The sequence below is a fragment of the Phyllostomus hastatus genome, unplaced genomic scaffold, assembly GCF_019186645.2.
Source record: "Phyllostomus hastatus isolate PE091 unplaced genomic scaffold, TTU_PhHast_1.1 phas_contig_198, whole genome shotgun sequence".
NCBI classification, from domain to species: domain Eukaryota; kingdom Metazoa; phylum Chordata; class Mammalia; order Chiroptera; family Phyllostomidae; genus Phyllostomus; species Phyllostomus hastatus.
The window spans coordinates 8,326,458-8,343,140 of NW_025333715.1; the positions used below are offsets into that span (position 1 = coordinate 8,326,458).

The window sequence follows — 16,683 nt, forward strand, 5'->3', positions numbered from 1 at the left end:
AGAATCAAACCATATGATTGGTTTGAGAAGGCAGCAGCCTCGGGTCACTGCGGGATACAGAGGGGCCGAGGCGTCCCGTGAAGCACTGTGGGACACAGAGGGGCCGTCGGCCACTCCCGCTTCCAACTTACACTGCACAGACCGCCACGTTTCAGTAAACTGAACGCCCTCCCGGGGCGTCACCGAACGCCCCGTGATGTAAAGGTAAACACCCTCCTTGCGTAAAGGCACTTAAAGGCTAATAAGGCCGCCTTGCAAAGAGCAGTGACAAATTTCCGGCGTGCCTCCGCTTTACGACTCGCGTTCTGTCGCCGAACCCAAAGACAGCAGGACAGCAGTTTACGACAGCGCCGGTCGGATTTACGGCGCCGGTCACTGCGCGCGCACCTCCTCTCCTTTTCCCGGTTCCTCGGAGTGTAGCAGGTAGCGAGCCCTCTGGCCGTGGCTATCTTTCGCCATCCCGGCCAGCTGAGGCCGTTGCAGGTGAGCGGCGCGTTCCGTAGGGTTCCGAGGGCCTCCGGGGTCGGCTTGGGCGGGGCCCGGCCGTCAGAGGCCTTCCGGAAGAGACCCCGGGACGTCCCCTCCTGCTGCCTCTGTCCCTCCGCTGGAAGGGGCCGGAATCCACCTTCCAAGCCCCGGGTCCTGTATACTGCGCGGAGCGTGGCACGGCCTTGTGGATGAGGTCCCTGGCCCTAAACTCCGCTTAGCGGCCAAGGGCCTGAGCGAGTTTAATAATGTCACTTAACCCAGCTGGGTTTCAGAGTCGTTTTTAAGTGGCCAAAGTTAAGAGTTTCTACGAGTGAGGCAAGGGGAGTGCCAGGCGGAGTGGTGTCGGCCCTGCTCTGCGGAGTTCCCGGTCCGCAGGTTTCCTTCCCTTTAACGTGAAGTGGAAGGCTGGAAGGGAGTCGATGTGAGCCCTGGTCTACAACACCCCACCCCAGCAGCAAGGCCCTTCCGACTGCCCTGTGGGTGCCTCCCCGCCCTGCCCCCGACGCCAGTACAGCTGTCACAGCGTTTTAACTGAAGGGCTCAGTTTCTCCTCCTGGTTCCATTCCGCTCGTGTATTTTGCGTGTGTGGAAACCCGGGCTTCTACCCCCGGGAAGAACGCCTGTCAAGCCTTGGGCCTATTTCCTCCCTGAGCTTTGGCAGAGCAAGTCGATTTTTTAAAAGCGTGTTTTGAGGAATCATTATTGTGTTATTAAATACGGTCGGAAACCCCAGGCCTTTCCAGGCTGCTGTCCAGCTGGACAATGGGAAGGATGCTTGCTGGACGTGGGCAGACGACCTTGGAGACCAAATCATTTTGAAATGATGGACAGATCAACTCCTTGGTTTGCCTGAGCTGCAAAATACTCTCTCTGGAGGAGTGAGTGGTGTTGAGTGTCTAGCTTGTGCCGGGACACCCAGTAGGCGCTCAGTACACCTTCAGCTCGAGTTGTTCTGCGACTGCTCAGCCCCCTTGGAGTGTAACTTAAGCTCCAGGGTGGCAGGTGGAGTGCCCAGGTTCATTCTCTGTTGCTGTCACCCAGTTCCCTGGAGCCCTAGTCTGCACTTCGTGGGACAACTAGGAGCGTTTACTAAGTTCAGTATCCTGTGCTCTTTGATTGCTCTCCAGCCTCCGGAAGTACTTGTGTAGTGTGTTTTCCTCTGGGAACACACCATCTGAGCATTTCCAGAGGATTATGGCGCACAGTGCGTGCGATAGGGTAGATTTGATAGGAACTGGCAGGCATCTGTTGGGAGGCCCTGCTGTTTCTCTCCTGAGAGGAGCTACAGCATTAGGCAGAGTGTGGGCTTGAACCAGAATGCCAGAGTTCAAGTATTTCATCAACTACCATTTGGGACTTTGGGCAATGCCTTAACTCCTCTGTGCCTCGATTTTCTTATTGAAAAGTGGGGCTGATACTGGCCCCTAGCTCCGATTGTTGGGGGGATGTGATGAATATGCATGGTGAGCACGAAACAAAATGCCTAGTACTGAAATATTCATGAACAGTGGCTGAAGTCACTTCTGTGGCTGAAGGTTCCTGGCGACCTCAGCCCTCCGTAGACCTTGTGCTTGTCTGTGTGTCCTCTTGCTTAAGGGTTTGCATGGCAACAGGAAATTGGAAGTACAAGGAAAGTTGAGTTTCAGGATACACTTAACAGGCTTATTTTGCTCAGCACTCTGTGTGTTTGCAAATCTGAATAGTCTCTTGTGTGGCATTTTAAAATGAAAGCGTTTGCATGTGTGTTAACTAATAAAACAAGAAACGTATTTTATTTTTACAGCTGAAGAAGTAGGCTTAGAGAAGCTCAATATTTCATGCCTTGGTGATGGGCTTTCTAAGAACCTGAGCATGATTATTACACTTGAAAAAATTTGACTACATTTTATCAAATCCGAGACATCACCGAATTTAAGAAGCACTATTGTTTTATGTAACACCATTATCTCATATTCACACTAAGAAAGAAAAATTGCCAATTCAGTTACAACACCTCGTCAAGCATGAGGTGTAAACTCATTTCATAGATGTTACAGTGGAAAAAAATGAAATGTAAATTAGTTTTGTTAGCAGGCTTCTGAGTTATAAGTATTCACAATATTATTTATAAGAAAAGAAAGGAGCAGCTACGAGATGAGGGTTCTGTTCTGTGTACTGCTTTTTTAGTGTAGTCGTTTATGTTTTAGCTTACCTCAAATAGGCTTTATTTCTTTTTTAGCTTTCTTCAAGCAGCTACTTACATACTTTGTATATTTAAGGTTTTAGAAGATGGCAAAGTTCATGACACCCGTGATCCAAGACAACCCGTCAGGCTGGGGTCCCTGTGCGGTCCCCGAGCAGTTTCGGGACATGCCCTACCAGCCATTCAGCAAAGGAGATCGGCTGGGGAAGGTACTTGCTTGTCGGTGGGAGTCTCAATATTTTAAGCTATGACTTCTGCTCTCTATGAGTTCGTTTTAATTTTATTCTCTCAAAAGCATAACTCCCGTGTTCCTTATAGGAACACCCGCTGAGAAGGGCTTTAACCTCTGGGTACTTCCAGTAGCCACAGGAGAGCTGGGCACTCACAAAGGCATTGTGAGCCCGTCCCTCTGCTGCGTTCCCACGCGGCGTCCTCACTTTTGGGGCTTTCTGGGTCACCAGGAGACGGCCTCCTGACCTGTGTGCTTTGTCTTCCCTTACTGCTCGCGCTAGGTCGCAGACTGGACGGGGACCACCTACCAAGATAAGAGGTACACAAGTAAGTGTTCTCTGGCTGGCTGCCCCATCAGGGCCCTGGGAAAACTGTTCCTTTTGGTAACCTTCACCTGAACATGTTCTAGAATGAGGACAAAATGCTCATTATAATTGATAGTTTTTAGGATCCTATTCTAGACTGTGGATACCACTGTTTTTTTTTTGTTTTTTTTTTTAATAATGTTAGACTGTTGATTAAAGAAGTTTGTCCTATTATAGCGGGACTTTCCCCAACTTTTGAGGAGCCGTGAACCCTTTAACAAATCGTTTGAACATATCCACATTTCACTGTTCAGGATTTACTGAACCTATGAAGCCAGGCGATGGACCCCAGTTTTCAATTCCTGGTTTTAAGATTCTGATACAGTAAATTGGGTTGTTGTTGTTTTTTTTCTTGGAGATAGTTGGAAGTGGCTGTCTGGAGTAGTAAGTTGAGATGACCTTGAGTTTGAGGTCAGCAAGAAAGTAACTTACAACCCACTGGACATGTCTGCCATGGGCACCAGGACATGGCAGTGATGGTCTAGAAACCCCGTATTTGCCTGTCCCGCGAGAGGAGACTTTAACTTGTGCTCTTACAGAGTAAGGCAGAGAGCGGAAGGGGCTTGGGTGCCTCAGATGCTGTCCAGGTGTAGAAAAGTTCTCTAGATCAGAGCTTCTCAAACTTGAATGTGCAACAAATCACCTGGGGATCCTTTTTGAAGGTCGGGTTTGATTCGGTGAGTCTGGGGTGAGGCTGCGAGTGCACGTCTAAGGTGCTCCCGGCCGGTGCTCAGCGTCCTGAGGCTGCACATAAACCGCGAGGCTTTGAGCTAATGTGTATTTGTGAAGTCTGTGGGTAGTGGCCGTGACACGCTGTCACCTTTGCCCCCAGATAAGTACTCCTCTCAGTTTGGCGGTGGGAGTCAGTACGCCTATTTCCACGAGGAGGATGAAACGAGTTTCCAGCTGGTGGACACAGCACGCACCCAGAAGACCGCGTACCAGCGGAACCGGATGCGGTTTGCACAGGTAGGCCGAGAGCCAGCAGCCGCGTCTTCTCGGGGTGGCTGCATCTCAGGGCTGTCGTCTGCTGCCTGAAATGCCCCCCAGTGAGTGCTGATGGAGGAACACATGTCTGGGCCTTCCATGCACCCCAAAGAGCCATTCAGTGACACCTACACCGAAGTAAACTTCCCTGGGTCCAGGGGTTCATGCAGACAGTTCAGAATTCTGTTGACCGGCAGGTGGGCCACCATGCCCTGTGCTAAGTGTGCTCGGGCCGGATAAAAGGGCTCACCTGTGCCTGTTGCCTGACTTAATTGCTAGGTTGCAGGCTTTGTGAAGCAGATGGTCTAGTTGGACCACATCTTACTACATAAAGAGGCAAACTCGGGACTCTAATAAGAGCCAGTAAACCTACTTCAGTAAAGTTTGTATGTGAATGCAAGTTTGAGCTAATTCCAAGTACACACTCAACTAAATCCCCGGACTATTGATTATGTAGATGATGTATTGATTCTGTAAAATATGCAACTGGGCTTTGCATCCTGAACCTGCACTAATGAGCTCCCACTGAGCCTGTCCACTGTAAGCCAAATCTCCAAGGTTTTAACATCGATGTGTTTCCCTGATTCCCAGCGGAACCTCCGCAGAGACAAAGACCGGCGGAACATGCTGCAGTTCAACCTGCAGACGCTGCCCAAGAGCGCCAAGCAGAAGGAGAGGTGAGGTGCCCGGCCCGCCAGAACACGGTGCGCCTCCGGGACCCCGCGCACCCCAAAGTCAGCGACCGGAGCAGGACAGCGGCCGTCTTCCCCGCTGCTGAGGGAAGCAGAAACACCTCCCTAGAGCCAGTGGAGCCACTCTCTCAAGCCCGGCCTCGCTCTCTGGGGGCCAGGTTCAGTGCAAGGCAAACAGCATGAGCGAGAAACTGTTTGCACTGGGGACACACACCAGAGGGAGCGAAAACAAAAGACTCCGGAGCTTCCCTAGGCTCAGTCCTGCCACAACTCTGTGGGGGCACAACTCTGGGGGTCCCCGCTCGCACTGGGTCCTGGGAGCCCCCTGGAGCCACGCAGTACAGCGGCCTGGCGCGGCTTGGGGCTGCCAGTAGGGACAGTCCCTACATCCCTAAATGTAGGGAAAAAAAGTCCCTACATTTACTTATAGATGCAGTACAGTGTAGCTGGTCAGTGTTTGAGGGCAGTGAGCCTCTTCCGTTCCTTTTTGTGAAGGCCTCGTTTTTCTTAAAAATGCACTGAAAGCACATCTCTTGTCTTCCAGAGAACGCATACGACTGCAGAAGAAATTTCAGAAACAGTTTGGAGTGAGGCAGAAATGGGACCAAAAGTCACAGGTAGCATATTCATACCAGAATTCTGTCTGGGTGTTTGATTTTGTTTATTTGTTGGTTTTGTAACAGCTTTGAGATACAGTCCATGCACTGTCCAATCCACCCATTTAAAGTGCATATTAGCATGTTCACAGAATCGTGCCAGCATTACACAGGCAGTCTCAGAACATTCTCGTCCCTCTAAAGAGAGACCCGGTGCCCTTCGGCAGTCGGCCGCTGTTCTTCCCCAGCCCCCGGCTGCCACTGGTCTGTTCTGTCTCTGGGTGCGCCTGTCCCGCCCATGCGTACAAACGGAGTCATGTGATATGTGATCTCAAAGATTCGTCCAGGTTGCAGCATGTGTCAGTTCTTCACTTTTCTATATCACTGAATCCCATCCTATGGATAGGCCGTATCTTGTCCACCCGCTCACCAGCTGGTGGACATCAGGGTTGTTTTTACTATTTGCTGTCATATATAACGCTGCTGTGGCCGTCCCCGTGTAGGTGTTTGTTGGACATTGTGGGAATAGAAGACACACGTGAGCCAGCGCAAAGTGGCAGTCGTAGAAGTTAGCTCTGCTGGGCGCGGTGCCTGTCGTGCCAGGAGCTGAGAGCTGGGGTCCCGAGAGAACTCTCCAGGGGCTGCTGCGGCCCTTCGTGAAGCACAGAAATACAAAGAGCCGCGTCCTTGGGTGTTGCCCTTAGCTGGGGGTGCAATTCCCACTTATGTTTGAACTCTAGGTCCCTTCCGTCCTCCCCTAGATTATAAGCTCCTGAGAGCCTCAGGGGGTTCTGTGCTACAAAACGGCCAGCATGTCGTGAGTGTTCCAGGCATATGTATTGAGTAAAAGCTCTTCGTACTGTTGACCTGCCTTTTGCTCATGTTTTGCTCTGGCCGTGACTCTGCCCTCCAATGGTTTCCCTCTACAGAAACCTCGAGACTCTTCGGTTGAAGTCCGCAGTGACTGGGAGGTGAAGGAAGAAATGGACTTTCCTCAGTTAATGAAGATGCGCTACTTGGAAGTCTCGGAACCACAGGACATGTAAGTGGCGTCTTTTACTCCTTCCACCAGGCTCTTGTGGGTGGAGCAGCTGGTGGTGAGTGTTTTCCTAAGCCCTAGTATTTCCAGAAAGGACTTAAAAGCCACTTACTCAAAAGACATTGCATAACAGACGAGTTTGAAAACAACGCCGGGGAGGGAGGGTGGGCAGAAAGAAGTGTACTTATCTTAAACTTAAGGTCTCTCTGGAGTTCCTGGCATTGTAAGCAAAAGAAAAAATTAAGTCGTATAGCTCTTTTTGGCAGAAGGAGAATAGCAACAAAGCAAAAGCAGAAAGAAATTTGCTGATACTAAATTCCAGATTTCTTTCAGCTTCCTGGAATCTTGAGCAAAGGAGAAATTAAGTTTTATAGCTCTTTGGCAGGAGAAAGACAGCAGTTCTTGGGGAAAAGCAAAGCGTTTCAGAGAGCCCCTTACCCGGGCGGGCGAGTAGTGGAGCGACAGTGGGCAGCTGGAACGCCGGGCGGACGGAAGCCAGACCACCCTCGGGGTGCCGGCTGCCCCGCAGCCCCCGTCCTCAGGGTGGGGAGGCGGGGCTGAGGCGGCCGAGTTCACGGACTCTGTGGAGCCACAGCGGGAGCTCGGGGAGCGGGGGCCTGAGTGGGCGCCGGCGGTTCGCCTCCTGTTTAGTCAGAGACTCTCCTCCCCTCACACATTAGACTTCTGGGCAGGACCCCAGATCCCAAGGCATGACGGGAGAGGTGGGTGGGGTGGGTGCCCCCCCTTCACAGGCACGTCTCCCCGCTCTCCCCGCAGCGAGTGTTGCGGGGCCCTCGAATACTACGACAAAGCCTTCGACCGCATCACCACGCGGAGCGAGAAGCCCCTGCGGAGCATCAAGCGCATCTTCCACACCGTCACCACCACGGACGACCCCGTCATCCGAAAGGTGTGCACGCCCTCTGCCACTGGCCCACCCGGGGGGCCCTGGGGTTGGGCCTTGGGAAGCCCTGTAGATAGCAGTCTCCCGAGTCAGACTTAGGATGAGATGAAAATTAAGGCGCTCTGCTGGCTGGACTGCAGTCCCGGCTGCGTGTGCTCCATCGCTCCCCCTCGCTGGGCCTGCCTCTCCTTACCTGTTAAGGGGAGTACACGGGGAGGGTGGAAGGAAGCACTGGGACGTGCTCCCCTGGAACAGGGCAGGTGCTCAGTGAGCGGCAGGCCCGCACAGCCCGCGGTGGGCACTGCCAGCGAGGCTCGCGGGATGGTTTGCTGCAGCCTTGGGCAGCTAGAGGCGCGCTTGTGCAGGTTGTGTGGGCGTGGCTGCAAGAGCTCCTTACTGAGGAGTCCTCTCCCCTCGGGGTGGGTGGGCGGTGAGAGCCGAGGGTGTCCTCACATCTCTTGTCCTCTGTGCAGCTGGCAAAAACCCAGGGGAACGTGTTTGCCACCGACGCCATTCTGGCCACGCTGATGAGCTGCACCCGCTCCGTGTATTCCTGGGACATCGTGGTCCAGAGAGTCGGGTCCAAGCTCTTCTTTGACAAGAGGGACAACTCTGACTTCGGTAAGAAGCCTGTTTTCACTGGTTCTGAGCAGCCCGTCGGTACTAGAGTGAGTAGCAGGAGGTCCGTCTCTCTGCAGACATGCACAGCCGTATGAGACCCGCCAGCCTCCTCAAAGACGTGGCGGAGGCACTGTGGCTGTGTGCCTCCTTGGGGCGTCAGCTTTCTGTGTCCTGACAGCGCCCCAAAACTGTGCTTCCGGCCATTGCTCACTTATAAAGGGAAAGACGCATGCCTATGTTTTATCCCACTCAGGTGCACATACGTGCACACCGTGGCTGAGAACCAGGTGGCTCGACACTGACGGCAGTGAAACAAAACACTAGCTATGCTCCGTGCCTCAGGCCTTGTCTTTGTGTGAAAGCTACTAAAACCGGACACTTTCTGGAGGAATGACTGAAGAGGGATGGCTTGCACACGCCGTGGTCGAATGTAACTAGAGAACGTGCAAAGTTATCCGGGAGCGCTCCCCCTCGGGAGACCCTCGTTAGTAGGTGGCAGTTCCTGGAAGGAAGGGCCCGTGTCGTTGGATCGCCATCTGTCCCCATGGTGCTCTGCTCGTCACCTGTGACTCTGTTTTGTGGGTGGGTGACGTGCTGCCACTTTTGCAGACCTCCTGACGGTGAGCGAGACGGCCAACGAGCCCCCTCAAGACGAAGGGAACTCCTTCAACTCGCCCCGCAACCTGGCCATGGAAGCGACCTACATCAACCACAACTTCTCGCAGCAGTGCCTGAGGATGGTGAGGGCGGGCCCCGCGGCCCTCGTCGGCTGCCGCTGCTCTCATTGAGCGTCTGCTCTGCAGTGGGCTCTGGGCCTGCGGGGTTGAGCGGGACGGGCGGGATCCCTTCCTGTCGCCAAGGAGTTTCGAGCTTGGGCTTTGAGGTCACACCGCCGGGCTTGGGGCCCTGGCCCCACCACCTCACGGCTCTGTGGTGTCGGGCTTGTGTCTTCTCCGGAGAAGGGCGGCACTGACGTCACTCGTCTCACGTGGGCACATTGTACAGACCCTTCGGGTACTCGACAGCTGTACTGCCACGTGCAAATGCACTGTCAGGTGCAAGTTCCTGCCCCCGGGAGGCTTTATTATAGTGAGGAGGAAAAACCATAAACCCTGAACACTGTACAGTGTGTGCTGCAGAGAAAGACAAACACGGGAGGGGTGTGGTTTGTAATTAGATGAGCGTGCACGGGGAGCACACAGTTGGCACGTGTGGGCCGTCGGTGAGCGCTGCCTGTCCTGATTCACAGAGTGCTTGTGCCTGGAGGGGGAACAGGCGGGTGACACACGGTGGGCTCGGCCCCTCAGGGGCTCCAGGGACCCAGCCTAAGCAGTAAGTCAGCGAAGTTGCGGGGTCTGGCGACACGTTGGCACTGTAACACCTCGGTGGTCTTTACAGGGGAAGGAGCGGTACAACTTCCCCAACCCAAACCCGTTCGTGGAGGACGACATGGATAAGAACGAGATCGCCTCCGTCGCGTACCGGTATGTCCCTGGGAGGTGTGTGCAGGCCTGACCCTGTCTGGGGCGACACGCCTGACGTCGAGGGATCAAGGGTCTCCAGCAACCCGTGGCGTTTGTTCTGTGCCGCAGGTATCGCAGGTGGAAGCTCGGGGACGACATCGACCTGATCGTCCGCTGTGAGCACGACGGTGTCATGACGGGAGCCAACGGGGAGGTGTCCTTTATCAACATCAAGACCCTCAACGAGTGGGACTCCCGGGTGAGGCATCCCCCGTCTGTCTCCCTGTGGGGCGCGCTGTCGCAGGCCCGCGGTGCGGGTTCCCCCCCGCATACACACAGAGCCACTGAGTCTTGTGGTCCACGTTTTCCCTCCGCTCCCTTCCTCATTGGGAGAGAGACTGTGTGAGGGTGACTTCCTTCTCTCTGAGCATCTGATTGCAATCTCTCCCTGGGGTCTGGGGGGGCAGGGTTGTCCCCGCCCCCCCACCCTGTGAGCCTGGCAGCTCGCTCTGGACCCGTTCTTCCACACGGCTACTGCCACCTCCGTCCTCCGGTTCTGTGCCCCACCCACTCACCGAGCCCAGTCTAAGATTAGCTCCTGTTTGGCTCTTCAGGAGACACCCAGGTGAAACTCGCTTCCCTTGTTTTCCTCCTCCTGCTGCCTCTCATGCTGCCTCTCATGGTGGGGTGCCATGGTTCTTGGGCTGTTACCCTTTCTGAAGCTGCCGGGGCTTATGTGCCGGAGTTCTAACTGGGGCACAGTACCCCTGGGTGCTGCTGTACAGAATGAAAGAGTCCTCTCCTCAGCAGGAAGGACAGCGCCAAGGCCAGGCACGTGCTGAAGGAGTGGCCAGTGGCGGAGCACAGAGGGCCACCGAGCTCTGCCTTCGTCGGGGCCTAAGGGCCAGCAGTTAATGCCGTTGACTGTTACCCGCAGGTGTCCTTGGTCTCCAGCCCCGCTGAGAGGCTGGCCGTGGCTTGAGCTCCAGGCCATTTCTTAGACTTGCCACCTTGGCCTCCCTGTAGCATTTGGCGTTGTTGTATCCATGTGGCTCTGGTCTTACACATTCTCAGCTCCCTTTCTGTGTTGGTTCCCTCCTTTTTGATCTGTGGTGGGCCCTTCTCTTAGGGTCAGTTGCCTATACAGCTCTTTTCTATACAGCTCTTTTCACCACGATTTCTTTTTTTAAAGTATTTATATATTTGTAGAGAGGGAGAAAGGGGAGAGAAACATCATGTGGCTGCCTTTGGCGCACCCCCTACTGGTGGTCTGACCCTCAGCCCAGAGATGTGCCCTGACTGGGAATTGAACCAGCGACCCTTTGGTTTGCAGGCCAGCACTCAGTACACTGAGCCACACCAGCCAGGGCCCATAATTACTTCTTTAGACAGCTCTGTATTAGTCTTATTTTGCCCCATAACAAAGTAACAGAAACTTGAAGGCTTAAAATAGCATCCATTTAGCTCACAGTTTGGTATGCCAGACGTTTAACATCATGTGGTTTGGGTCTCTGCTCAGAACACCAGAAAGATGAAATCAAAGGTGTTAGCAGAGCTGAATTCTCATCTGGAGGTTCTGGGAGAAAGTCCACTTCCAGGCTCCTTCTGGCTGGCACCATTCAGGACCTGGCTGTGCAGTTTCAGGACTGCGGTCCCCCATTCTCGCCACCGGTCAGCTGGGGCCTTTCAGTCCTAGCCGCCGCCACGGTCCTTGCCGCGTGGTGCCCTCCATCGTCACCCCAGCAGCAGCACATCAGACCCTCCCGTGCCTTGAACTTCTGACTTCCTCTGTCCCTGACCTCTGCACGCAGATTGAAGAGGCTCACAGGGTTGCGTGGGGCCTCCCAGGTGGTCTCCCCATCTTAAGGGGCCTTAACTGTACCTGGAAATCCTCTTGACCTGTAAGGTAGCATAAGAATGGGAGTGACATTTCATCAGAGTCACAGGTTCCACCCATACTCAAGGGCAGGACTGTCGGGGTCATCCGAGAGTTCCGCCTACCCCAGGCCCCGACTCGGAATCTACTCTGATTCCCCATTCCACTGATTTTCTGCTAGAACACTTTGCCCTCCCGGGTCTGGCTTAGCTGACGTCAGCCTTGTTTTTCTCCTGCTCACTCAGAGCCCCGAACTGCCCTGCACCCCGCTGGTTGCTGTCAGGCGCAGTCTGTCTGCTCACTCGGTTCTGGAGCTCACCGGCATCTCCGTGGTTTCGGGCCCTGTTCAGTACAGCCGTGGCCTTGCATTTGTCTCCTAACTCCCTCCTCCCCCCTACCCATTCCGTTTCTCTGCCACTTCATCGTCCCAAGCACTGCGTCCATGGTGTAGCTCGGATTTGTGGAAAGACTTCAGATGCCACAGCACACTCACAGGGTGCTACAGGGTATTTCTGATTTTTGAGGGGAACACAGAGACAGGTGTCAGATACTACACTCAAGTGCTTTGGAACCAACAAGTTTATAGGAGGGACCCTGTGGTGTTTCTTTTGGTCTACGATTGCCGTGAACCAAGTGAAGTCTGAGAATCTTGGCCATATGACCTTCAAAACCAGTCGCTTCTCTCTGACTCAGGGTCCCCACATCTCTAACAGAGGTGGTGATGGAGGAGGTGATCCCAGGGGCCTCTGCTTTGTGTGTACATATGGATACACCACGCCAGGCGGACCTCCGCTCCCGCGGGCCTCCGCCTTCGGCCTCTGCCCGAGTTCTTCGCCCCGCTGGCCGCCGCGCTTCCTCTCCGAACCCCTCACCACACACCGTGTGGTGAGCACTTACCTCTTGCCATTTACACGGCACTTGTTTTTAGCCTCTGTGCGTGTGTGTCTGTGTCTAAACGAGCTCTTATGAAGGGAGGAGCTGCGATCCGTTGAGTTCCTGCTGTGTGGTGGGCCGGGCAAGGCGGTGGCCACACCTTTGCCTCTTACATTATAAGAGTGCTACTTCGGATTTCCCTGTGGCCTCGCCCGCTTGCTGGCCGAGCCCGGTAGGGAGTCCTTCCTCTGCCAGAGGAGGCGCCAGAGCTCACCTCCGCCCCTGTGCCTGGGCCTTCCTTCCGCAGCACTGTAATGGCGTTGACTGGCGTCAGAAGCTGGACTCGCAGCGAGGGGCCGTCATTGCCACTGAGCTGAAGAACAACAGCTACAAGTTGGCCCGGTGGACCTGCTGCGCTTTGCTGGCTGGGTCCGAGTACCTCAAGCTTGGGTGAGGTTCCCGTCCGGGAGTTGTGAACCAATCATCCCCTGCAAGGAGGTGTCTTCGGGCGGGGAGATGAGGGCCTGCTGTTGTCTTTCCCTTGGGAACAGCATCGGGCCAGGTGTCCCCATTTGATTGCCTGTGCCCCCAGAAGCCCCTAGGCCAGCCTGCTCCCGCCACTCACGCTCGACTCCCCCGCTAGTTACGTGTCCCGGTACCACGTGAAGGACTCCTCGCGCCACGTCATCCTGGGCACCCAGCAGTTCAAGCCCAACGAGTTCGCCAGCCAGATCAACCTGAGCATAGAGAACGCCTGGGGCATCCTGCGCTGCGTCATCGACATCTGCATGAAGCTGGAGGAGGGCAAGTACCTCATCCTCAAGGACCCCAACAAGCAGGTCATCCGCGTCTACAGCCTGCCCGACGGCACCTTCAGCTCCGACGAGGACGATGAGGACGAGGAGGAGGAGGAGGAAGAAGAAGAAGGTTTGTATAAGTCTCTTTGCGGAGTCTCGTGAGCGCTGGGCTGGCTAGGGACCCAGCTCTGCGGCCGCAGTGCCCGTGAAGGTGGAGGTGAAACTTGGAGAGTTGGCAGAGACTTGGCTGATTTGGAGGGGCATTCGCTCTGGCCCCGGGAGCGGCTTCGGGAGCCTTCAGGCCGCAGGAAGGGGATGAGGAGGAGGGTGGCCTGTCGGAGGCTAGGGTGAGGAAGGAGCATCTGGAGAAGCGTGATGCGAGTCCCCTGTGTCAGCCGCGGGCTGCAGGAGAAGAGGCACTCCGGGGCCGTTGCATGGGCTGAAAGCCCCCTTTCTTGCTTCACTGGCCGGGGCGGGGGGAAGTATCTGGCAGCCCCGTGAGGGTCTGGGAGACTCGACTTCTGGGCAGAGGCGGTGAAAGCAGAAGCAGTCTACCGGTTTGGTGTGGCTCAGGAGAAATGTTGTGTCTTTCAGAGGAAGAAACTTAACCCCGACGGCGATGCGGAGCTGGAGTTCGCACACCTGCCGGCCGAGCCTGGGGGGCCTCGGGTGCCCGGGGGAACGCTCGTCTGCTGCGTGCTCCCCGGAGTTAGACTGCCGGAATAAAGTGTGTCACTTAGTCTCTCACCCTCGTCACGTGCCTGCATTATGGTCGACAGCCCTGCTTCCTTCTCCGGGAAGCCCTTGGGAGAGGGAGGGAGGCAGGAGTTTCTGGCTGGGGTTCTCCGGGTTCTGTCATTTGTCCTGGAGCACTTTTTGTTCTGCCGTCCTGGTAGAGGGTGAACGCCCTGGATTTGTCTGTTCTCAGAACCCTGGGGAAGTATCCTTTCCTGGAGAGGGGTGTCGGTTGCGAGGCCCCATAAGAAGTCCGTTTCCACAGGCACGAGGGCCTGCTCGGGTGTGCCGGCCCCGCTGCTGCCCTCCGAGACACAGTCAGTGGTACACGGGGAGGCAGGGCGGCCCCCGGAGGGCGGGGTGGGATGCTGCTCCCGGGGACACCGCGGAAGGGCCCCCGGGTGGCGATGACAGCGGTCTGGAGATCGTTTTCAGGCCGCGCTTGGGCTGGTGATGGTGTCCAGCTGGCACCCTCAGAGCGGAACGTTACAAACCACAGCTACAGCTGTTAGGGAATGTAAACTTTAATTTTTTATTAGGAGTGCTGTTTCTCATTAAAAGGAAAAGGCTAGTGTTCTGCTCTTGACGATAATTACTATGAAGTACTTACCCTGCCAGGTATCGTACTAAGCTTTCCAGAAATACCCGAGCCTGACGCAGAACATACAGATGAGGAAATGGGCTCAGCTTTTGAATAACATTTCTAAAGTTAACATTTTAATCAAAATAATTGTGCCTCAGAAACCAAGCCAAATTCGGAGTTACTAGGAAGGCAGAGCACAAAACGTGTTTCCTAAGGAGTTTTTCACGTATGTAGAGTGTTTAAACCTACAGATTATCCCTCCTGGTGTGGCTCAGTGGATTGAGCATCGGCCTGCGAACCAAAAGGTCCTCGGTTCAATTCCCAGTCAGGGCACACGTCTGGGTTGCAGGCCAGCCAGGTCCCCAGTTTAGGGCGTGCAAGAAGCAACCAATCCATGTTTCTCCCTCTCTAAAAAATAAAATCTTTTTTGAAAAGCGAACACTGTGCGTGCAAGAGGCGTGACGAGGGCCGAGGGGGTGCGGAGTCAGACCGACACCGAGCTGTCTCTAGCAGACCCTCCCTCCCGGTGCAGTCCAGCGGCGTGAGCCGGGCCGAGTGGGCCGTGGCAGTCAGCCTCACACGAATTCTCAGAACCTTTTACGTCAGCTTCCACATACTTCACTGCTCTGGTCAGTCTCCTGCTTTCCCCTGGCCTGTTGGGGCCACCAAGGTGACTCCTCGAGAGCCCTGTCTCGAACACCTTCAGCAGCACCCTGCTGCCTCCCATCCAGGCCGAGCCCAGTCTCGGGGCCCCGCCACACTTGGCAGTGCAGGTCTCCCAGTACCCACCAAGGAAGACCGGCAACTGCTTTCAGTACTCGATTATTTGCTAACTCCCACTCTCAAATCTTCACAACGGCTAAGGAGACCTCCGTACTTTACTTTTGGTGTTTTGCCTGCCCTGGCTGGTGTGGCTCGGGGGATTAAGCACAGGCCTGTGAACTGAAAGATCACTCACTGGTTCATTCCCAGTCACGGTACATGCCTGCGCTGTGGGCCAGGTCCCCAGTTGGGGGCGCGAGGGAGGCAACTGATCAATCAGTGTTCTCCCTCCCTTTCTCCCTTCCTCTCTCTCTAAAAGTAAATAAATGAAAGACAGCATTACAACTTAAAAAATGTTCATCCTGGAGAAGGCACTGAGGTCATCATCGTAAGATCATTTCTGCTCTAACGGTGCTCTTCTCTGATGCTGACACGGGCTATGAAAATTACAGGTAAGTGAAGTCAGGAAGACGAGAGAGGTTTCAGCTACTTTTTTTTAGGTTGATTTTTAGAGAGAAACACCAGTTCGTTGTTGCACTTATTTATGCATTCACTGGTTGCTTCTTGTATTTGCCTCGCACTGGGATCGAACCCACAACCTTGGCATATCTGGATGACACTCTAACCAATTGAGCTACCTAGCCAGGGCTCACCTACTTTTAAGATTTTATTTATTTTTAGAGAGGGGAAGGGAGTAAGAAAGGGAGAGAAACATCGATCAGTTACCTGTAGCCTGTCCCCAGCCGGGGACCTGGCCTGCAGCCCAGTCATGTGCCCTGACCAGGAATCAAACCTGTGACTTTTCAGTGTATGCCATGATGCCCAACCCACTGAGCCACAGCAGTCAGGACCAGCTACTATTTTTTTTTAAGATTTTATTTATTTATTTTTAGAGAGGGAGAGAAACATCAATGTGCAGTTGCTGGGGATTATAGCCTGCAACCCAGGCATGTACCCTGGCTGGGAATCAAACCTGCGACACTTGGGTTCGCAGCCCACACTCAATCCACTGAGCTATGCCAGTCGGGGCTTAGGACCAGCTACTATTTTTAATTTAAAGAAAAAAAAAAGCTCCAGCCATGCAAAGCTAGAGACTATCAAGTTCTTCCCATAATAGGCTTGGCCGCCCGTCCATGAGAACCCCCAGCTCCATTTCACTGCACTACTTAATGCCTCTCGAAGGTTCCTATACTTCCCTCATAAATGCACCGCATTCTACCCATGTAAATCTTGATAGAAATTCTGACAGGTTCTACCATCATCGGTTGGGGTCTGTAGGAGGAGCTAGGGTTTATAGGTCTTCCCACGCCCTATACTGGAAGAGCTCTTTGGTGGTAACTGCTCCCCACCCCGTAATTTCCTCTTTACTTCTAGAAATTGCTCCTCCATTTCAGTCTGGTTCAGTGTGTGCACAAGGCCTGCCATATTTTTCGTAAATACTTTTGATGAATTCCCTACTCAGTCCCGTGTCCAAGTGTACAGTCTCAT

At 54.3% G+C, this 16,683-nt stretch overlaps 1 protein-coding gene across 1 annotated transcript; it reads left to right on the forward strand.

The window, feature by feature from the left end:
• The first annotated feature begins 330 nt into the window (after positions 1–330).
• Positions 331–13,862, forward strand: EIF3D (eukaryotic translation initiation factor 3 subunit D). The gene is made up of 15 exons (XM_045835100.1): positions 331–483; positions 2,748–2,880; positions 3,184–3,229; positions 4,100–4,236; positions 4,846–4,931; positions 5,491–5,563; positions 6,472–6,584; positions 7,359–7,491; positions 7,959–8,106; positions 8,716–8,846; positions 9,505–9,590; positions 9,699–9,828; positions 12,626–12,768; positions 12,962–13,245; positions 13,710–13,862. The coding sequence occupies exons 2-15, from the start codon at positions 2,758–2,760 to the stop codon at positions 13,721–13,723; spliced, it is 1,647 nt and encodes a 548-aa protein (XP_045691056.1). The 5' UTR covers positions 331–483; positions 2,748–2,757; the 3' UTR covers positions 13,724–13,862.
• Positions 13,863–16,683: the final 2,821 nt, after the last annotated feature.